Source organism: Trematomus bernacchii, unplaced genomic scaffold (assembly GCF_902827165.1).
Source record: "Trematomus bernacchii unplaced genomic scaffold, fTreBer1.1, whole genome shotgun sequence".
In the NCBI taxonomy this organism is placed as follows: Eukaryota; Metazoa; Chordata; class Actinopteri; order Perciformes; family Nototheniidae; genus Trematomus; species Trematomus bernacchii.
This window is the reverse complement of record NW_022987674.1, coordinates 975,353-999,353: the sequence shown is the minus strand read 5'-3', so window position 1 is coordinate 999,353 and position 24,001 is coordinate 975,353. Positions and strand designations below refer to the sequence as shown.

Sequence of the window (24,001 nt, the reverse complement as noted above, 5' to 3'; positions counted from 1 at the left end):
CTTTTGATGTCAAACACTGATGGGTTTATTCAGAGTATCGGCCGGAGGATTCACATCACAAGTCAAAGAGTCAGCGGTTCTGACTTCAAATAGTAAAAACAAAATGTCTGATTTGGACAACTTTGGAGGTGAGTGAAGATGCTGCACTCATTTCTGACATTTTTAAGATAAAAAATAATTCAGTTTTGAGTCTCCTATAACTTCAAAATCGACCCAAATTCATCAAAAACAGCCCATGGAGTACAAATATGGTAACTTTCTGGTTATAACTGCCATTTTTTATCCTGAAAATGTCAGAAATGGATTCAACATCTTCAATCACCTCCAAAACCACTCCAAAATGGTCCAAATCGGCCAAGCCACTTTTTAGCTACTGTCTGTATTTATTTCAACAAGGAGCATGCATCCATATACCTTAATCTCAGAAAAGAGAGGAGAGATAATTTATGCCAGATTTTAGCTACATAACAATTACATGACATTACATGACATGTCACTTGTTAGACGCTTTTATCCAAATTGACTTACATACTCAATACTGTGGACAATCCCCACAGGAGCACTTTGGGGTGACGTGTCTGGCTGAAGATCAGCACACTAACTAACCCACTGAGCAGTAACCCACTGAGCCTTCCAATCAACAAACACTCAAAGATATTGCATAATCTCTATCACACAAACAATTACAAAACAAGATTAAAGTACAGGTCAATCAAATAGTACATAGTACAGTTAAAAGATAACATTACAATTCAATTCAAATTGAAAAACTCAGATTACAGTGTAATTAACGTCGGCATGCTTAATATCAAATATTCAACTAAGCCGTGTAATAAATGGAGGGAGTTTATTAAAACGTCTTGAAACACCAGTTAAACCAAACTCATCCTTTGTTTTGGGGACAGCTGCAGCCATACGTTGATTAATCATTCATCAACTCCTTTATGATCATTAAAAGAGACAACAGAACGCGTGGACATGAAAGAGACACCGAACCTTATTAAGGTCACGACTGGGACTGATCTGACTTTCATATCAACATCTGCCTTGTGTCGGTTATAACTAGCCTGATATACAGTGTGTGTGTGTGTGTGTGTGTGTGTGTGTGTGTGTGTGTGTGTGTGTGTGTGTGTGTGTGTGTGTGTGTGTGTGTCTTGTAGCATTGACTTTTGGAGGAGAAGCCTGTTGCCATGGATTCCTCATTCTTTCTGTCTGTATTTGCTCTGTTTCTCCTCTCCTTTCCTCTCACCTCTCTCGTGTTGATGTGATGTGTGTTTGGGGGATTCAGGGCGTGGTGACCGGCCGCTGGAGAGATTAAAGTGATGATGAATCAAAATAATTAAAAGATATATAACAACTAAAACTTCAAAACAGCCTCTCAGCCCGAAGCATTGTATGTAATGTGCAATTAAACCACTTGTTTGATTAGGTTTGATCAACATCTCTCAACGACGAGTCAAATCTGTGGCTCAGATTTAAAGGCTGTGAAAGTATGAAGATTTCCCAGAAAAACCCTGTAAACACACAATAATCTGTTCCAATCTTTTCTTATGACCACTAAGTGTGTGTCCATATCCGGACATCTGCTCAGATCCATTTAATTTAGCTGTGTTCAAGATGATTCTGTGTAATTTGTGACAGAATATCACCAGCCTTATCCTTTAATTGAATATACTTTACAACACTTCAACCTGCTCTCACATCTAAACGCTTATGTAAATATATTTAACATGTTCATTCAAATGCTCACTTTTTTCTGTGATATCTTGTATCAACAGTTACTTTATCATTTTATCACTTTATTTGTTCTCTTTATTTAAAGGTAGGGTAGGTAAGTTTGAGAAACCGGCTCGAGATCGCTAGAATTTGAAAATACACAACCGGAGAAAATGTGCCACTTCCTTACAGAGCCCCTCCTCCAACACACACGAACGCGCACATGACCAATGAGGGCACGAGATAAGTCTGTGCACAGATGGAAGGCTGACAGGCAGGTAGGCCATCCAGTTATTTTAGCCGGGCCGGCTCAGATGATTGGTCGTGCTTTTTACAGTATTACTGCTTCCACAGATGACATTTTTTTATGGATTTGTTGTCAAAGCACTTCAGATATTCATTGCTATCGGGATGTTAAGAGCATTCCATGGAATATAACAACAAGTGTATCTCGAGCCGGTTTCTCAAACTTACCTACCCTACCTTTAATCCTGTTTTTTAACTCTGACCCTGTTGCTGCTATAAACGCCTGAATTTCCCCAAGTGGATAAATCAAGTTCCATCTTATCTTATCTTTCCTTAACGTTGTCTCTCCACTCCTAAAAATCTCTCAATGCAGAGTCAAATCTGTGTCTCAGCTCAGGTTTAAAGGCAGTTAACGAATGACCCTGTAAAGACAACAAATCTGTTTCAATCTTCGCTTATAACCAAGTAAAAGTGAGTGGTCTCTGCCTGAATTAATTCCACGTTGCTGTGTTCAAGGTCTGTGTAATTTGTGACATACTATCACCAGCTTTATCCTTTTAATTTAATATACTTTACCACACTTTAACCTGCACTCACATCTACACGCTTATGTCAATATATTTAACATGTTCATTGAAATGCTCAACGTTTTAGTTTGATATCTTGTTTCAACAGTTACTTTATCACTTTATCACTTCATTTAGCTGTGTTCAGGATGTTTCTGTGTAATTTGTGACACACTATCACCAGCCTTGTCCTTGTATACTTTACCACACTTTCCTTAACGTTGTCCCTCCACTCCGTTTGAGTACATGATCCTCACCACCATCATCGCTAACTGCATCGTGCTGGCTCTGGAGCAGCATCTTCCCGGAGAGGACAAGACCCCCATGTCCAAGAGACTGGTGAGATGCATTTAAAAAACACATGCACACAACAATGCAGACATTAAAGGTCTCCTATTATACTCTTTTTAGGCAGATATTATAGGTCTCAGATATATACAAAACATGTCTATGAAGTGTTTTGATCAAAATACCAAACAGATCACCCATTCTAGCCTCATCACCCTCTATTTCAGCCCTGTTACTAAAGTGCTGATTCTGGGTCTGTAGCTTTAAAAAAAAAAAAAAAAAAAGGAGAACTCTCCCATCAGATTCTCAGCTAAATGCTGCCGTGATTAAACTCCATATCATGTTCCAAACCACATCAAGGATTATTTCTGAAACAGTATGGAGCTCAAACTCTTTCTCGAACACATGCTCTCCAGTACAGGTTAGCTCTGAGTGTTAGCGATGCTAATGTAAACACAGACCATATTACTTCCAGAACACGTCTCATTGTTTTCTCACAGCAACGTTTCTGATTGGCCCGTTGGTGTAAAGCCCGCCCACATTTTAGTAATGTCGTCATGACGCAGCAAATCTGGATCAGCTCCGTTGTTCCCCCGTTTTTAGAGATGTGGGTACGGAGGAAAAGAGAGAGGGTTTTGTTTCCTGACACTTTGTGAGTTCCCTGACACACCGGGGACACACCGGGGACACACCGGGGACACACCGGGGACACACCGGGGACACATAGTGATGTAGAAAATACATAAAAAATAGCATTTTGCATGATAGGGGACCTTTAAAAGATAAACTGCCTCTGATGCCTGGGTCTCCGTTTCGATTATCAGGAGAAGACGGAGCCGTACTTCATCGGGATGTTCTGCTTCGAGGCCGGGATCAAGATCATCGCACTGGGCTTCGCGTTTCATAAAGGCTCCTACCTCAGGAACGGGTGGAACGTCATGGACTTCATCGTGGTCCTCAGTGGGTGAGTCCTCAGTGTGTGTCTGTGTGTGAGTGTGTGTGTGTGTGTGTGTCTGTGTGTGTGTGTGTGTCTGTGTGTGTGTGTGTGTGTGTGTGTGTGTGTGTGTGTGTGTGTGTGTCTTTAACAGCTACCTGTAACTGTCTGAGCAGCATTTTTGATCAGCTGAAATAGCTTACGTTTTTCTGCTGTTTCCTGTTTGATTTTGTAATATCTCTATTGCTGTGTTTCAACTCGGATACTTCCCTTAGTACACTGCATGACATGCACTGTGTAAACTTGTGCAGTGTGTGTAATTCAACTGCGTGATGTTGTGTTAAATCACACACGGCTGCTGTTCTCTCACCAGACGCGACGTTTGTCATTGTTTAGCTAGCATTTTATTTTATGTACAGTACTTGTGTTACATTACAGATATCACAAATGTTTCAGAGGCGCGTTTCCACTACAGCGCGGAGCTCGCTTTAAGCGTGCCGAGCCGTGCGGGGCCCGTTTTTGGTTGCGTTTCCACTAGGCGTAGTACCGGCTAGCGGGTACTATTTCACAGTTTTTCTGGCCCCATAAAATCGAGGTTCTTTCCGGGCCAACAACCGGGCTGAGTATGCTAAACTAGAGAGAGAGAATCGCTGGCAAGGGGGCTACAACTACAACAAAATAAACACATTTGACCGTGATTTAATTGTAATACACGTTTCAAAATGATGCCGAAGTAACAACATACTGATACCGGTTAGTAAAAACCATGAATTAATGCTTTGTCAAGTCTGCAGACAGACGGCAGGCGAAACACCTTTTAAAATGTGCGTTTTCTAAATGGAGATTGGCTAAGCTAACGCAGTATATGCTCCGACCGTCCACACTCACAACAACGGCCTACAGACATAAATAAAGCAGCGACTGTATTCACCATGACACAGGCAGTCTGTGGTTTGTACTTGTTTAACTTTTGTCTAGTTTCTGAACAGATATGAGGAGCTGTGAGCTCTGAGTGCTAACAGCTAACGGCTGATGTTGGTTTTGTGTTTCTCATTGAAGATGACGTCACGGCTCCGCCTACACTGCGTTACTATAGTTACTGCCCCAGCTACTACACTGTAATGGAAACGCAGCATAAAGTGAGCCAGTCCTAACAAGGCCTAACGAGGCCTAGCCATACCGAGCGAGGCCGAGTGAGGCCCTGTATAGTGGAAATGCGTCATAAGTGATCGGTCTGTCTTTGTCCCTGCATTATTCTTTGTGTTCCAGTTGGGTTTCCTTGTGCCCTCCATGTTTGTTTCTAACTGAGTTGTGCTGCCTGCTCCCTGTGTTGAAGCTGAACTTTGATTACATCTTGTTATTTATACCTGCGTCTCTTTAATGATCTGTGATTGGCTCCAACTGCCTGCTAGACCCCTGACGATAGAAGCTTTTTGAGCCGGTTACAGCTTGTTAACCATCAACTGCACTTACAGCACATTAACTACAGCTTTTAAAGGCCCAGAGAGGCTAGTCTGTGGGGAAAGGTGTTTTATTAAAATAGTGTTTTACAGCAGAGAGGTAGACGCCTCACCATCAGCAGATTAACCTCTCACACAATAACATGAAATATTGATCAAATCACGGTGCTGAAGTACAATGGGTGGCAGACAGGGTTCCTAGAGAATTCTTCATCATTGTGGGTGCTCAATTATTGATGAGCCGAGCTCGATATAATCATACTCCCCTCGCTGTTGGAGGGAGGAACAGTGAGAGGGGGAGAGGAGAGCATCAGAGAGAAATCACTTAAAGAAGATAAAGACCACATATATGGATCTTTTCATTTTTGTATTTATCTGTGTATTGACCAGTGGTTCCCAACCTAATGGAGTTGTGCAGGAATGAGTCTTAAATCCTGGAAATGTTCACGTCATCCACTTCTCAGGTTTGGAAGTAAAATCCTGTTGTCTTTTTGCATATAGCCCATGTTTTGTTCCAAGACATAAAACATGAAAGTATTGCGTAAATGCAGGAGTAAAAAGATAACGTTAGGCTATAAAGGAACTACAGCGCGGTCACATGACTTCACGTCACCCACCGCTAAGCTAAAGGCGGCTAATGTTGGGCTATAAAGGAACTACAGCACGGTCACATGACTTCACATCACCACCGCTAAGCTAAAGGTGGCTAATGTTGGGCTATAAAGGAACTACAGCACGGTCACATGACTTCACGTCTCCACCGCTAAGCTAAAGGAGGCTAATGTTGGGCTATAAAGGAACTACAGCACGGTCACATGACTTCACGTCTCCACCGCTAAGCTAAAGGTGGCTAATGTTGGGCTATAAAGGAACTACAGCACGGTCACATGACTTCACGTCACCACCGCTAAGCTAAAGGAGGCTAATGTTACGCTATAAAGGAACTTCAGCACGGTCACATGACTTCACGTCACCACCGCTAAGCTAAAGGCGGCTAACGTTGGGCGTGATGACGTTTAGTCGTCTCCTTTAGACACTTGTTAGCAAGCCTCTGTTTTAAATTAACCAGTGGAGTATTTACTGACGTATTTTATGTCGTAGAAAAAAAATCTCTTCAGCTTGTGTTAACCAAAGACACCTTTTTCAGGCTAACAACCAAAACACATTCAAAACACCTTTGACTTCCTCACTAGAGGATAGGAAGTGCAAACATGCTGACTCATTTCTGAACTCATTCCGGCACCGCTTTATTAGCGGCTAAATTAAAACATGTTAATGCATTTGTTCTCATCTCCCTCTCTGAAAGGAGGTGACAGACGCTGTAATCAGACTTTACCTTCCTGTTAGCTCGGTGTCAGGCGGTATTTATTGATGTGTTATCTTCTCCTGCTGCTGATTTACTGAACCATTATTTAGCATTAAGATGAAGGCATGTTTCGTGGGTTGAATTTAAGATAAACCGATTGTGATTGAGGCAGGAGACGTGCTCTATCTGGATGGAATAGCCTTGAAGGTCTCATTTTAATATTCATATTCAGCGTGATGGAGTGAGCTGCAGATGGATCCCTCTCTGAATTATCATGCTGGACACAGCGAGGGCAACGCACACACACACGCACGCATGCACACACACACACACACACACACTGACTCACTTGAGGTTTGCAACATTATTAGAGAGTGAATGAAGGTTATTAGAAATGCTGATAATATTAGATGAGTCACCAGTTCTGTCTCTGAGTTAGTAATTAGGAAGACTCTGCAGACAGTGAGGGTCACACACTGTGTTACAAACACACACACACAGACTCTGCATACACACATGCATGCAACCATCATAAGCATAATGCAAAGGACGGTTTGAAGAGGCCTTATTATGCTTTTCATGTTTCCCCTTCCCTGTAGTGTGTTGTTGAACACTCACACTCCTATTGGCTAGCGCTCCAAGAGGGTCTCTTTTGCATTGCCTCGCCAACATTCGATATATTCAACAATTATAGCTTTAATGTAGTAGCAAAAAAAGTAAAATAAGAAATGAACAGTATTTACTGAATGTTAAACTGGGAATGGAAATGAATGAAAGAGAGATGTGAAAATCCAGACGGCTGTTTCTGTTTCCTGAAAGGCTTTTATAACATGTTGTTGACTTATGTTGTTTTCTCAGGCCTTCACACATGCTTTACGAACATGATACTGTGGCTAAAAGATCAAGTTGTGAAGGGATTTTAGAGAACGGAGAGTAAAACAAAGTGAAGACGAGATAGAGCTGCAGGAAAACAGATGCCTCCATGCGTAATCGTACAAACTAATTGGCAGGTTGGCGCTGGCAGGCCTCCATTAGACGCCCAGCGAGAGAGAGGGTGACACCACTGAGAGCCAGACTATTACAGGGGGGAGGGGAGAAGGGAGGCAGTCAGATAGTAAAAAGGAAAAATCAGTTCTCTCTGTACGATACGATATAACACGTTATTGTAGAATATAACTTTATTGTTATCACACAAAGTATAACGAAATGTCTTTGGCAACTCTCACGGCAGTAAAAAATAGACACAAATAAGTGACAGTGCAACGAGATAACATTCAATGTCAATGTGCATATTTACACTTACAGTCTAAACACGTTAAATGTACAAAACTGTATAAGTGTAGTGTATTTCTAACTGTGTGTTCATCAAGGGTTAAAGTAACCAAAGGATGCAGGTAACATAGCCATACATATTGTAAGATTATATTGTAAGATCAAGTCAGACATTGTTTTGCATCAAAGCAGCTCCATTTGCAACATCAAACAAGGAGAAATACTAAGACACGATACATGGGAACAGACATTTAACTTAACATCACCAAGAGACACATGCTCAAAGACCCTCTAACGTTAGATAAGGGGTTTAACTCTGTGTTTAATGTGAGGATTGAAGTGAGCTTCTGTCTTACTTTATTACATCCTGGGACCCTGTATCTCTGATTTGATGGAAACAGTTCATATCCTCTGTTCAGGACATGTTGGGTTCAGACGTGATGTTAAAATGTTGTTATGGTTATAGAGTTTCTCACAGACCCTAACAGAGACCTCAACCTATCCATAACTGGTGGAGCAGTTTTGATTTTCAGGCGGTGGACAAACACTTGTAGTATTGAAGTACTGGAGAACACTCAGGATCACAGATGTTAAAAAGTTAAAGGAGATTTCATCAGGACTTACTGTAGAATAAGAGAGACGTCTTTATGGAGAGACGGAGGACGTAACAGAGTCTTGAAAAGGTTGTAAATGATAGCATTTCATGACTGTAAAATAGTGAAAGCTTCAAATTCTTGAATGAAGGCCATTGTAGGTAAAGAAAGGTAGAAAGGTTTTGCAGCAGGGTTAGGATTAGGGTAGATAATTATGAATATTCAGTATAATATTTTGACAAAAACACACACATTTACTATAAATAAATCTTGAATAAGTAAATAAAATAAAATAATGAAACAGCATTGATCATGGAAGGCAACAAGAAGAGAGAAGAGTAAGAGAGGAAAGTCCTTCATTCAGATAATAATACATGACGTGTTTGTCCCGAAGCTATAGACTTTGTTATTGCTCGTTGATACCATAGAATGTATATAAAGGTTGATACTGACTCTTAATATGCATGTAGTATATTTGTAACATGCAAGAGGGCAAACACACAGCAGTTAGTAGACTGTTAGTCTTCATGCTGATCTTTGTTAGGTTGAAAATGGTAATGTAAATGTTTGTTTACATTAACTGTAACATCTCCATTCAGAAATCCTGTGTTATGAAAAAACAACGAAAACAAATATACCAAATGTAATTATCTGATATCTTCTGAACAATTAAGTTATGTAATATTCCAATCTGCAGATCAAGCCCTGTTAAAGTCTGAAGAACAGCTCCCCAAGATCTGAAAATCCGAGGAGTACTTGAATGCATCATTGGCGTCTGCACTTTAGAGTGCTATTCTTCTTCCCTTTACTTGCATTTTGTTTCATTTCCTTTCATTATATTGTTGCCTGATATGCTTATCTCAGAGAAGGCTGTGAACTCTCCTGATTCACTGAAAGCTGAAACCAAACTCTGTCTGACGTCTTCGAGTGTGTGTCAGTGCGTTAATGTGCAAATGTAGTGGCACTACACTACAGCACGTCTTTTAGCCAACAACAAGCCGTCACTCTGCTTGGCAAACACACACCTGGTAGAACCATCTAACACACACACACACACACACACACACACACACACACACACACACACACACACACACACACACACACACACACACACACACACACACACACACACACACACACACACACACACACACACACACACACACACACACACACACACCACACACACAGATACTTTCATGCACCCAGGCAGACCTGTCCTCTCCGATCTTATCTCCCATCTGTTGTCGGATCGATTGATTGGTTCAGACGCAGCAAGGAGGGGATGTGTCCCCCTGAGCTGTTGCCGTGGTGACGGAGGACCCCGCCCCAGGTCTGCTGCTCCGCTGGTCAACGTCTATACAATCAGACCGGACCAGGATAGACTTCCCTTTCCTTTATTAGAGTCTGATCAGGTGGGAAAGTAAAGTAAAACTGCTTTAAACTCCTCTTATAAAGTGGTGCAGGAATGATTCCTAAAACCCATTAAAATATTTGTATTATGTATTTTACCACTTCCTGTACCCTGGTGTGGAGGTCAATAGTTTTCTCAATGTGTTTTTGGTTGTTAGCCTGAAATTAGGGAAGAATACGAGATTTTAACGTTTTGTTCTACGACATAAAATACCTCAGTAAATACCACACTTGTGAATAAAAAAACTGAGGTTGCTAACAAGTGTCTAAATGAGACAAATTAACATCATCACGCCCAACATTAGCCGCCTTTAGCTTAGCATTGGTGATGTGAATTCATGTGACCGTGCTGTAATTCCTTTATACTCCAACATTAGCCTCCTTTAGCTTAGCGGTGGTGACGTGAAGTCATGTGACCGTGCTGTAGTTCCTTTATAGCCCAACATTAGCCTCCTTTAGCTTAGTGGTGGAGACGTGAAGTCATGTGACCGTGCTGTAGTTCCTTTATAGCCCAACATTAGCCTCCTTTAGCTTAGCGGTGGGGACGTGAAGTCATGTGACCGTGCTGTAGTTCCTTTATAGCCCAAACTTAGCCAGCTTTAGCTTAGCGGTGGTGACGTGAAGTCATGTGACCGTGCTGTAGTTCCTTTATAGCCCAACATTAGCCGCCTTTAGCTTAGCGGTGGAGACGTGAAGTCATGTGACCGTGCTGTAGTTCCTTTATAGGCCAACATTAGCCTCCTTTAGCTTAGCGGTGGTGACGTGAAGTCATGTGACCGTGCTGTAGTTCCTTTATAGCCCAACATTAGCTTTTTACTTCAGAAATCATAAAGCGGTTTTAATATGTTGAGATTATCCTGCTGAACTAAACGTGTAAGTATCATAAACATTTGTTTGACACAGAGATCATTTTCTGCAATAATCCAAAAGCCAACGGAGAAATCCCATTGAAAGAAAGTGCTTGTTTTACTTTTTTAAACAAAGTTTTGGGTCATTCCACAAATCAAAGAGAAACATGAACAAAATGAAGACAGAGTGCGTAGATAGTGACATTGAAATGATGTCCGCGTAGTCAAAGTGGTGTTTTAGCTGTGATTCATTAAGTGAGTGAATTGACAGTCTAACAAGCTCTCCTTTATAAAGGCACTGAGAGGGCTTTGAAACAAAGATTATGTCAAGAGCAGCTGATTTCTGATCAGAGAAGCTTCACTGAGATGAAAGCAGTCCTGATGTTAACTGGAATTGTCGTTGTGAAACTCACAAAGAATCCTGAGCTGGCAATTTGTCTTTACAGATTGAGTTTCATGCAGACTAAACTGGGACAAGAGATGCTTTCTACACGGGGAACTCCGTCTTTACACGACTCAAATTACTGCTGAATCTCCTCAGACGGAGTTCTTTATTGATTCCAATTTGGGAAATGTTTGCGTTGCAGCAGCATAAAAAGACAAGGCATTGTACATTAGAGAAATTAAAAGACTAGAAATAAACAATTCAAAATGTAAACATCTCAAATAGAAATAAAATAGCATTAAAGTAAGAAAATATACGTGTTGAAATACAAATTTACAATAATTTACAGAGACTACATGTTTCAGAGATGGAGGCACAGTGAGTAGTGAAAACGTATTCACACACACACTGCGCCCATTACAAGTTATACATGAGGTGTGATTTACAGGAAATGTATGCCAGGAAAATTGCGGTTTGCAAATATGGCCTGAAGGCAGAGTCTGGTCGCTCACACAAGAGTTTAAGTTAAATTATTCCTTCAGCAAACCTTTGCAGCAGCTGAGTGACATTTTGGGGCAAAACGGCTGCAGTTGCCAAGCAACATAAAGAAACTCTAGGAAAAAGTTATTGGCTTAAGGCAAGATTTGTTTTTGTAATATATAAAGCATTGCTGTCGAAATGCAAATATTCAGTTTTTACTGGAGATAATTCCCTTTCGCCGATTCCACATTTCTTTAAAATCTGACCTGCAGAATTATTATTGACAGCTAATATTATTGTAACTTTTCTTTATGGAGCATTCATGTTCATACATGTAAGTGATGAATCAACTATTTGTGCTAAGCTAAACTAACCGATTGCTGGCTTCTTCCTGTTTAGCATTAGCCGCATTTTAAACAATGAATTGTATTTGGGATCATTCACAGCTACACTGCACCTATGGAATGGTTTTACAGTACATCCTCTTTTAGTGACTGCAGGATGACATGAAAATCCCCCAAATCTCATGTCTATCTATCCAACAAACTAGCTAGCTATCATTAGCCTTCTACTTAACAAGCTAGCTAGCCAAAATTAACTATCTACTGTTAAAGCTAACTAACGTTTGTTATCTATCTACCTAGTTAACTAACTTACAAATAATTTGGCCAAAGCTAGCTAGCTAAAACCTGTTAGCTACCTATGTAACAAGCTAGCTAACACATTTGAGCTATCTAGCTAGCTTTGGCCAAAAGACACCCTATGGTGAGACTTGCATCTCTCGTTCTGGCAGTGACAGTAATTATAAAAATAAACATGTGCTGTATTTAAGCTGACCGTCTGCTCTCATACAGCCAGCCGTTTTGTCATAGCTCCAATGTTTGCTAATGTAAATGGTGAGTTTATTGCCTTACAACGTGTTTTTAATTGATAACAGTTCATATAAAAGCTTAAAAACTGTTTATTCAGCAAATGTAGATGGTTAAACTGGTGATGCTAAGCAAAGTAATAGCATTTACCCTCTAACAGGAAGTACAAACAAAAAAAAGACAATATGTAAGCGCCCTGGAGCAGGAGCATAAGGTGAATATACCATCCAGTCTCACGGCATTTCGTGTTATAGTCACGAAATTAATCTATTGATTTGTGTTCACCAACACGATTTTGCCATTTTTTTCGTGTCACACAGAACGATTTTAAAAGCAATGTAAATAATAACAAATTAGAAGGAAAAACAGATAAAAAAAAATACAGATTTCAGTTTTCTGACACAGAACGATTTTAGAAGCAATGTATTTCTATTGGTAGTATGTTTCGTGCCTGCACCAAATAATAACAAATTAGAAGGAAAAAAAGATGACATAAAATACAGATGTCAGTATTCTGAGGCTCTGAGACATTTATTTTCCTCACTGACGGCAACAAAACTCAGACATTATACAATTTAAAATAAAAGGGTTAGGGTTAGGCTTAGGGTAAGATATTGAGTAAGAACATGTTTTTATGAACCACACAGCTTCTGGTCTTCCAAGACCCGACCGGACAAAAAGACGTGTTGCAGGCACGAAACATACTACCAATAGAAATACATTGCTTTTAAAATCGTTCTGTGTGACACGAAAAAAATGCGAAAATCGTGTTGGTGAACACGAATCAATAGATTAAATTAATTTCGTGACTATTACACGAAATGTCGTGAGACTGGGTTGGTCTTCGATGTATGAGTTACATCTTACATTTGTTGCTTCAAAAAACCCGTAGGCTACCCAAAGCCGTTTTTCTCCATCTTCCTTTTCATTTGAGATAATGTATTGCATGCTGAATTACATCACTGGGGGATGCAGTGTTTATATGGCAGTCAGTCTGTGTTTGAAGCAGCATCAGATGTCTTCAGAGGCGTCAGAGTCAACCGTCAGTGTCGTTGGCAGGAGGGAAGTGTTTGTGTTTGCTCTGTTACCGCCACGGCGTCTCTGCAAATACTAATTTCAGTGGATACAGTCGTCTCAATCAGAGCTAATATAGAGGACTTATTGTTGGTATTTCATGATAGCGGCTAACACCCATGTCTCCTCCTTTTTACCAGGCTAAGGATGTTGAGTTTAATTGGTCAGTGTTTCTGACAAGCAGCTACATTAAAAGATGAAAGTCCAGATGGAAGTGAACCAGAGAGAAATTAAAAGAGACTGCAGGTAGTTGGAGATATCTCTGTTTTGCATAATGCAACGTGGTCAAGTCAACTGAATTATTAGTGGCAGAAAATTAAGTCAAAATAAAGGCGACATTTGTAATTTTTGATTCATGCATGTTACAAAAAATGTAAAGTAATACAATTATTTAACAAACTATGATATAACACTTCAACTCTGCTGCACGATGGCACTTTTGCTTCTTTTTAAATGCAGGAATTTTCCTTCAATTCCCCTTGAATTCTCCTTCAATTCTCCTTGAATTGTATTATTAAAGACTTACATTGTGCTATAAATATTGATACTTGATTATCCACTGCCTGCTGATAATACCAATCCTCCTCACAGAACAAATCTGACTTTGAATTCTTGTTTGAGTTGCATTGCAGGATCCAAATGCCTTTTTTTCTGTGATTTGTTTAATGTATTTCTAAATACTTGTGTTTATATAAAAGCGCTGTATGGAGGCAGCTTGATTATAATATTACACAACATTGTCAAGGATCTCTCTGTATTTTTGTTGTGTTTCTGACCCTCTGAGACCTTCTCAACGAGTTGGTGTGCAAGCAACTCATCTCTGCAGTTTTCATATTAACATTTCTCCCTCCCTCTCTCACTTCCAACAGATGGCTAATAAGTTATGTATGAATAAATACATACATTTTGGCTTTTTAGCAAACATTTACCTGACTGACACATAGGCAGGATGATACTCAGGTGATCACACAAAGAGACTGCCCTAACATGTGATCTTGCATAACTTTAATACCTTGTGTGTGAATGTAGATGGCTCAGTGTGTGTGTGTGTGTGTGTGTGTGTGTGTGTGTGTGTGTGTGTTTGAGAAAGAGAGGGAGTGAAAAGGACGAGGGGGGAGTTAAAATGAGCGAGCATACTGTGGGAGGCAGAGAGGTTTATATGAACTAAACCAAACCACAGCATCTCTGTAGGAGTTGCTCCACCGAAATCCTTATTCTGTCAAGAAAATCCGCTGAGCACACACCACCCACTGCAGGTTTATAATAAATACACCTTCCTGCAGGATAAAAATGTCCGCACAACGTGGGAATGTATGACATCGTGTGCTAATCTTTGGATGAAATGCTTAAAAACTCGCTGTGGGAGAACAAACTCTGGATCTACAGCCACTGTTTCTAATGTTGAGCATGATATTATATTGTGGAAATTAAGTTTTCTGACGACAGCTTAAGTCAGGGGTGTCAAACTCAAATACACAGTGGGCCAACATTTAAAAATGGGTACTAGTCGAGGGCCGGACTGGTTCAATGTTTATTGCAAAAATTATTGAAATGAATTTATTGCACATATTAAACCTGGAACTAACAAAGCTTAAAGTGGACCTATCATGCTATATTATAATAATATAGTGTAGGACCATACCTATATAAGGCATATTTATACTTTTTTTTTTTCAAAATACCAAACAGATCATGCATTTTAGCCATGCCTCATTTCGCTCAATTTGCCCTGTTTTTGCAAGGGCAGATTCAGTGAGAACAGCACCACCTACTGGCCTGGCATATGCACTACAACGTCTCCAGCGCTTTCGAACGGCAATGCCGTGGCTGTCTCCTCCTGATTGGTGGAGTTGGCCCAATAGCCGTAGCGCCACCGTCCTGACGTCAGGACAGTGTTCAAATCTGGATCAGTTTTTATCAGATCCGTTGCAGCCCCTTTTTAGAGATTTGGGTATGGAGGAAAATAGAGAGGGTTGTGTTTTCTGACACTTGGTGAGTTCCCTGGAACACCGGGGACACATATTCATGTAGAAAAGACGTACAAAAGTGCATTTTGCATGATAGGTCCCCTTTAAGTGATTGCCTATAAAAACAACATTAAACATTAAATAATCAGTTGCATTCATTTCTTATGGCTCTATCTGCAGCTTTTCCAGAGTCATTTCTTATGATTACATTTTTCCACAGGCCAACAACAGCTTCAACAAAACTATTCCCCTCAAAGAAAAAACAAACATGCCCTGTTGTCGTGAGAGAGAAAGTGCAGAAGGAAACATGTAAACTCAGTGTGCTGCTCTGTGATGCTAGCTCAAGCCAGATACTTGGCATCTCATCTTGGGTGCAAGGTCATCAATGTTTGGGGTCAGGCTCTGAGCGGAGGAGACCCTCAGGATGGAGTGAAGGTGTGCGTGCAATATACCGGCGGGCCAGATCTAATAGAAATTAGAAATTATCCTGCGGGCCGAAATTAAATCCACCAAGGGCCTGATTTGGCCCCCGGGCCTTGAGTTTGACACACGTGACTTAAGTTATCAATCCCAAAAAACGCTCTTTAAACTGCAGGATAACCTCTTATTCAGATCTCCTTTAATAAATGGTCTCTTGTGGATGCAAAGGGGAGCGATTTTTAACAAGAAAATGAATGAATACAGCTGGAAGTTGATGTCAATCTTGTAAAAAACCCTAAACTAATCGGACGGATGACTTTCCAAGAACTAGGAACAATGTTTGTATCTCCAAATAGCTTGTAGAAGTCCTCCTCTTTACCTTAGACACACAATATGTAATCTTCAGACGCCTGTTTTCGGTTTTTCTTTGTGTTGGATAAACTAACCCTCAAATCCCTCTTGATGATACCACGCTGGTTATATGTAAATCTTCCTCAGTCTGGCTATCATTTTTGATAATAAGAACACAACCAAACCAATGTATTTTTCATACAGTTAAGTTCAATATGTGTAATATTGAACTTAACTGTATGAAAAATGTCTAAAAACTTAAGACGTAGAAATAGTTTGTATAAATAATGATCATGTAAGTCATATCAATACCATCCGATCAGTATCATAATTTTTCTGTTTCATGTTATGCAGGATTGCAGCACAGGTGTTATTGCATATATTAATAATGGCAATACAAAACTATATATATATCTTGCAGAAATATGCTAATCTGTTAAACAGCATATTGTGATACACTGAAATCATCCTGTATAACACCTGCTGTGGAGTTAATATCCCTGCTGTAGTCAGGTGTGTTTGTTTTGTATAAAACCGCAGCAGCTTGACAGTGACACGCAGAATAAATCACAACGTTATCAGGATCGCGGCGTGACATTTTGTCACAACAGATTTGTCTCCCTGCAGCGAGCTGTCAGTCTGCAGAGTCTCATTGTTACTCACTTATTGTGGCTGACTCAATTGACACCTGCAGGAACAGAGACGTGTGACAGATCAGAGACTAAAAATGACTTGATGAACCTGTCATATGTCTCTGGGATCAGTTAAGGTCCCCATCAAAGAAATTCAACAACATCAAATACACATTTAGCCCTGAGTGTAACCAGGGAAGGACTCACCCGCCCCACAAATTAGGGGGAAGGGAAACTACAGGGAGGAAATAAACTGTCTGCCAAGTCTAACATTTGTGCCAAAGCAGCCATGTGTTGTGCTTCCCTCGGCTGATTTACATCTGCCAGTTTCTGTGGCCAACCTTCACCTTCCTCCTCTCCGTCGTGAAGAGGCTGCCAACGTCCAGACGGCAGAAAGTGAACCATCAAGACCAGGAGAAACTGAGATGGAGGGAAGACTAGGTTACTGGATATTTTGGGAAAATATCCATTTCTGTAGTTATTACTATAGTTCCTTACCAACAGCCTACAGTACAAAGAGCAACTCGTCCTTAGACCCTGAAACGAGTCAGTATTTCATCACTTCCTGTCCCTTAGTCTGGAGGTCAATGGTTTTCTGAATGTGATTTTGGTTGTTATAAGGTCTGTGGTTACAACCCAGTCTCACGGCATTTCGTGTTATAGTCACGAAATGAATTTAATCTATTGATTCGTGTTCACCAACACGATTTTCGCATTTTTTTCGTGTCACACAGAACGATTTTAAATGCAATGTATTTCTATTGGTAGTGTGTTTCGTGCCTGCAACACGTCTTTTTGTCCGGTCGGGTCTTGGAAGACCAGAAGCTGTGTGGTTCATAAAAACATGTTCTTACTCAATATCTTACCCTAAGTCTAACCCTATCCCTTTTTATTTTAAATTGTATAATGTCTGAGTTTTGTTGCCGTCAGTGAGGAAAATAAATGTCTCAGAGCCTCAGAATACTGACATCTGTATTTTATGTCATCTTTTTTTCTGTTTGTTATTATTTGGTGCAGGCACGAAACATACTACCAATATAAATACATTGCTTCTAAAATCGTTCTGTGTCAGAATACTTAAATCTATATTTTTTTAAATGTCTTTTTCCTTCTAATTTGTTATTATTTACATTGCTTTTAAAATCGTTCTGTGTGACACGGAAAAAATGGCGAAATCGTGTTGGTGAACACGAATCAATAGATTAATTTCGTGACTATAACACGAAATGCCGTGAGACTGGGTTGGTGGTTAACACAAGCAGAAGAGATTATTAGGTTTTGTTCTACGACACAAAATATGTCAGTCAAACTGGTGGATTTAAAAAACGAAGGTTGCTAACAAGTGTCTAAATGAGGCAACTAAATGTCATCACGCCCAACATTAGCCTCCTTTAGCTTAGCGGTGGTGATGTGAAGTCATGTGACCGTGCTGTAGTTCCTTTATAGCCCAACATTAGCCGCCTTTAGCTTAGCGGTGGTGACGTGAAGTCATGTGACCGTGCTGTAGTTCCTTTATAGCCCAACATTAGCCACCTTTAGCTTAGCGGTGGTGACGTGAAGTCATGTGACCGTGCTGTAGTTCCTTTATAGCCCAACATTAGCCTCCTTTAGCTTAGCGGTGGTGACGTGAAGTCATGTGACCGTGCTGTAGTTCCTTTATAGCCCAACATTAGCCTCCTTTAGCTTAGCGGTGGTGACGTGAAGTCATGTGACCGTGCTGTAGTTCCTTTATAGCCCAACATTAGCCGCCTTTAGCTTAGCGGTGGTGACCTGAAGTCATGTGACCGTGCTGTAGTTCCTTTATAGCCCAACATTAGCCACCTTTAGCTTAGCGGTGGTGAAGTGAAGTCATGTGCGGTGACCAGGTGTCCTGCTTTGAGAGGGACTGCACAGCATTTTTGTCATTTGTCCCAGAAACTGAGACTATGTCCCGCATTTCATTGACGGTTGCCCTTCTAAAACTTGGCTTTTATACAATGGCTTTGTAGAAAGCAGTAGGCTATTACCATGAGCTGTGTCCGATGTCAATCAACCAACACATTCTGGAAATGTATTCACTTATTAGAGCAGGAGCACATGCAGTATCTCAGCTTCAACAAGAGAAAAAAGACTTCTGCAAACGGTCATTATTGGAAAACGGGGTGCAGCTCCTCCTGACTAAATGAAGAAGCAATTTTTAGCCCCTCCATCCCTTCGTCTCCATAACAACTAAAGATCAGCGAGGACAGACTAATGGTCTGCAGAAAGAGGGAGCGAGGGAGGAAGAAGTGGGGGAGGAAATGACAGAGGGAGTGTGTGAAGTAAAAGAAGAACAAAGACGTATAAGAGAGGGAATCAGAAGGGGAATAGTTAGAGGTGTGAAACTCATATCAAATCTATTTCTGGATGCGTGATGACGGTGGGCTATTTTTACCCTTTCTCTCTTTCTCCCTGCCTTTTCTCTACCTTCTGTTAATTAAATCAGATCACGCTCTGTGTGTCTTCACACCAGAGACAGGAATAATTCTCACCGCTGCATCACGAGGATGAAATTGGTTTTGACTTGAAGTTTGCTTGACACTTTAAAACCAATTACTGCACCGTGCATTAAGATGTTTTTACTGCACATAAATCATGTGTTTATGAGTTATTATACATAATCCACCAATCAATAACCTTAAAAAATCTTCTTTGGGTCACATATTTGTCCTTTCTTCATGATAAAAGTGGATTAAATGAGTAAAATGATTTAGCTATCGTTGTTTTTTAACGGGTAGGAGAGAGATGTGCACTGAAGGTTAGGTTTTGTAGGCGCTACAGGGTAAATAATGTATTTTTTAAAAACTGGAGATATGACCAAAAGTGAATTTTTTTCAAAGTCATAATGACTGTATGAAAAATAAATATCATTTTTTCAAGATCGCAGAATTGTGATACTTTACATTTTTTTTTTATTATTAATCTTTGGGTTTTTCTGAAAATGTTGTTTTTTAAAGTTATTCTTCTCAGAATCTCAGTGTTTCATAAAATATATTTTGAATTGAGTTTTACCTCACTTCCCTGTCCTTCCCTCCCTTTGTTTCTCTCATGCAACTGAAAGGAGGAAAAAATGTGTGTTCATGTCAGAGGAAAGTGGACAAACAGAGTCAGAGGGTCAGGGGTAATTGGGAGAGAGGAAGGGAGGACACAGAAACTGCCTTTATTCTATCATCAGTTTGAAAGCTGAAGGTCACAGAGGACAAAACAACACAAAGTAAATTATAACTTTTTTTATGGGCCAGAATAAGAGTATTTTGAAGCTAATACTTTAAAGAGTCCTCTCCTGCTGATGTTTAGGTGTATATCAGTATGTAGTGTCTCTACTTTAAAGAGTCCTCTCCTGCTGATGTTCAGGTGTATATCAGTATGTAGTGTCTCTACTTTAAAGAGTCCTCTCCTGCTGATGTTCAGGTGTATATCAGTATGTAGTAACTCTACTTTAAAGAGTCCTCTCCTGCTGATGTGCAGGTGTATATCAGTATGTAGTGTCTCTACTTTAAAGAGTCCTCTCCTGCTGATGTTCAGGTGTATATCAGTATGTAGTGTCTCTACTTTAAAGAGTCCTCTCCTGCTGATGTTCAGGTGTATATCAGTCTGTAGTGTCTCTACTTTAAAGAGTCCTCTCCTGCTGATGTTCAGGTGTATATCAGTATGTAGTGTCTCTACTTTAAAGAGTCCTCTCCTGCTGATGTTCAGGTGTATATCAGTATGTAGTGTCTCTACTTTAAAGAGTCCTCTCCTGCTGATGTTCAGGTGTATATCAGTATGTAGTGTCTCTACTTTAAAGAGTCCTCTCCTGCTGATGTTCAGGTGTATATCAGTATGTAGTGTCTCTACTTTAAAGAGTCCTCTCCTGCTGATGTTCAGGTGTATATCAGTATGTAGTAACTCTACTTTAAAGAGTCCTCTCCTGCTGATGTTCAGGTGTATATCAGTATGTAGTAACTCTACTTTAAAGAGTCCTCTCCTGCTGATGTTCAGGTGTATATCAGTATGTAGTGTCTCTACTTTAAAGAGTCCTCTCCTGCTGATGTTCAGGTGTATATCAGTATGTAGTGTCTCTACTTTAAAGAGTCCTCTCCTGCTGAGGTTCAGGTGTATATCAGTATGTAGTAACTCTACTTTAAAGAGTCCTCTCCTGCTGATGTTCAGGTGTATATCAGTATGTAGTAACTCTACTTTAAAGAGTCCTCTCCTGCTGATGTTCAGGTGTATATCAGTATGTAGTGTCTCTACTTTAAAGAGTCCTCTCCTGCTGAGGTTCAGGTGTATATCAGTATGTAGTGTCTCTACTTTAAAGAGTCCTCTCCTGCTGATGTTCAGGTGTATATCAGTATGTAGTGTCTCTACATTAAAGAGTCCTCTCCTGCTGATGTTCAGGTGTATATCAGTATGTAGTGTCTCTACTTTAAAGAGTCCTCTCCTGCTGATGTTCAGGTGTATATCAGTATGTAGTGTCTCTACTTTAAAGAGTCCTCTCCTGCTGATGTTCAGGTGTATATCAGTATGTAGTGTCTCCACTTTAAAGAGTCCTCTCCTGCTGATGTTCAGGTGTATATCAGTATGTAGTGTCTCTACTTTAAAGAGTCCTCTCCTGCTGAGGTTCAGGTGTATATCAGTATGTAGTGTCTCTACTTTAAAGAGTCCTCTCCTGCTGATTTTCAGGTGTATATCAGTATGTAGTGTCTCTACTTTAAAGAGTCCTCTCCTGCTGATGTTCAGGTGTATATCAGTATGTAGTGTCTCTACTTTAAAGAGTCCTCTCCTGCTGATGTTCAGGTGTATATCAGTATGTAGTGTCTCTACTTTAAAGAGTCCTCTCCTGCTGATGTTCAGGTGTATATCAGTATGTAGTGTCTCTACATTAAAGAGTCCTCTCCTGCTGATGTTCAGGTGTATATCAGTATGTAGTGTCTCTACTTTAAAGAGTCCTCTCCTGCTGATGTTCAGGTGTATATCAGTATGTAGTGTCTCTACTTTAAAGAGTCCTCTCCTGCTGATGTTCAGGTGTATATCAGTATGTAGTGTCTCCACTTTAAAGAGTCCTCTCCTGCTGATGTTCAGGTGTATATCAGTATGTAGTGTCTCTACTTTAAAGAGTCCTCTCCTGCTGAGGTTCAGGTGTATATCAGTATGTTGTGTCTCTACTTTAAAGAGTCCTCTCCTGCTGATTTTCAGGTGTATATCAGTATGTAGTGTCTCTACTTTAAAGAGTCCTCTCCTGCTGATTTTCAGGTGTATATCAGTATGTAGTGTCTCTACTTTAAAGAGTCCTCTCCTGCTGATGTTCAGGTGTATATCAGTATGTAGTGTCTCTACATTAAAGAGTCCTCTCCTGCTGATGTTCAGGTGTATATCAGTATGTAGTGTCTCTACTTTAAAGAGTCCTCTCCTGCTGATGTTCAGGTGTATATCAGTATGTAGTGTCTCTACTTTAAAGAGTCCTCTCCTGCTGATGTTCAGGTGTATATCAGTATGTAGTGTCTCCACTTTAAAGAGTCCTCTCCTGCTGATGTTCAGGTGTATATCAGTATGTAGTGTCTCTACTTTAAAGAGTCCTCTCCTGCTGAGGTTCAGGTGTATATCAGTATGTAGTGTCTCTACTTTAAAGAGTCCTCTCCTGCTGATTTTCAGGTGTATATCAGTATGTAGCTTTAAAACCTGCTGTCAAATTTGTGTTTTTGTGAGTAAAATGACCTGAAAAGTACCTTGAGGTCTTTTACCAGCTGCTGCAATGAAATAATGAACACATTAATGCATTTATAATTATAAGTCTATAATAAAACATATATATTTCTGAAACTGACAGTAGAATGAGTACACTTGGTACTATTTTAGCAGCTGAGTGTTTTTCTACAAAGTGGTATTACTGCTTTTTCTTAAATTAAAAACCTCAAATACTTTCTCCACCACTGGACATCGATGACTTTGAGACATATGTGTGCGTGTGTGTGTGTGTGTGTGTGTCCATGCTTAGTGTCCTCCTGCAGCTCCATGTCTCTGCAGGCTGCTTTTATTTGCTCCTCTCTTAAATAGCAGTTGTCACAGCCGTCCTCCCACACAGAAACAGCCACGAGCCCAAAAACATCCCCGCTGTTCGTCTGCCTTCTCTCTGCTTACAGTCCATCTCTTCACACTGCATGGTGTGTGTGTGTGTGTGTGTGTGTGTCCACTTTCCACAGCAACAGATTGTGAAGTTGTTGCCCTTGCTGCACAATTACTCCAAAGTTTAAGACGCCACAATAACAGTTTCCCAAACCGGATCACTTAAGTAAATCTAATCTAATCTGAAATGCAATTTTACCTCAAAATAATTGCAATTAGTTATTTTTTTCATTAAAATGCAGCCTAGTTTGTGGCATTCATGTGCATATACAGTACACACACACACACACACACACACACACACACACACACACACACACACACACACACACACACACACACACACACACACACACACACACACACACACACACACACACACACACACACACACACACACACACACACACACACACTACATATGTATGAGAGTATTTCAGTCTGTGGCTATAAGTATGGTTTTATTGTCTCGTGTTTTTACATTTATTTTTTTGTCCTATCTGTTTTGTCTAAATGTATTAATGCTGCTTTTTATATATTTATTGATGTACAGCACTTTGGTCAACTCTGTTGTTTTTAAATGTGCTATATAAATACATTTGGATTGGATTGGATATGTGTCTAAGTATGAGTATATATATATATAGAAGTGGGTGTACAGGTGTGTTTTTACATATGTGTCTTCTTTGGGACGGTGAGAAGCAGCATTTCGATCTCCCTGTCTGTATCACACACACACACAAATTGACAATAAAGTTGACATTGCCTCTCCTCTCAGGATCCTGGCTGCAGCGGGGGCCCACATGAACATCTCTGTGGACCTGAGGACTCTGAGGGCCGTGAGAGTGCTGAGACCCCTCAAACTGGTGTCAGGCATCCCCAGTGAGTCACACATAACATTACACTACTACGATACGATAATACTTGAATGGTCAGATCAAGTCTGAAATGCTCCTTGCATCCCAGCAGCTCCATGTGTAACATCAACACATATCAAGACACAATACATGGAAAACAAACAACAAACATTTAACACAACAGCAGGATCAGTGAGA

General features: G+C 40.2%; 1 protein-coding gene across 1 annotated transcript in view; it reads left to right on the top strand.

Moving 5' to 3' along the window:
• The window catches only part of LOC117487559 (voltage-dependent R-type calcium channel subunit alpha-1E), a 118,309-nt gene that overhangs the window by 8,572 nt on the left and 85,736 nt on the right, over positions 1–24,001 (top strand). Inside the window, 3 exon segments of the mRNA XM_034136208.1 lie at positions 2,762–2,867; positions 3,641–3,780; positions 23,725–23,828. Coding sequence (XP_033992099.1) covers positions 2,762–2,867; positions 3,641–3,780; positions 23,725–23,828 — 350 coding nt within the window.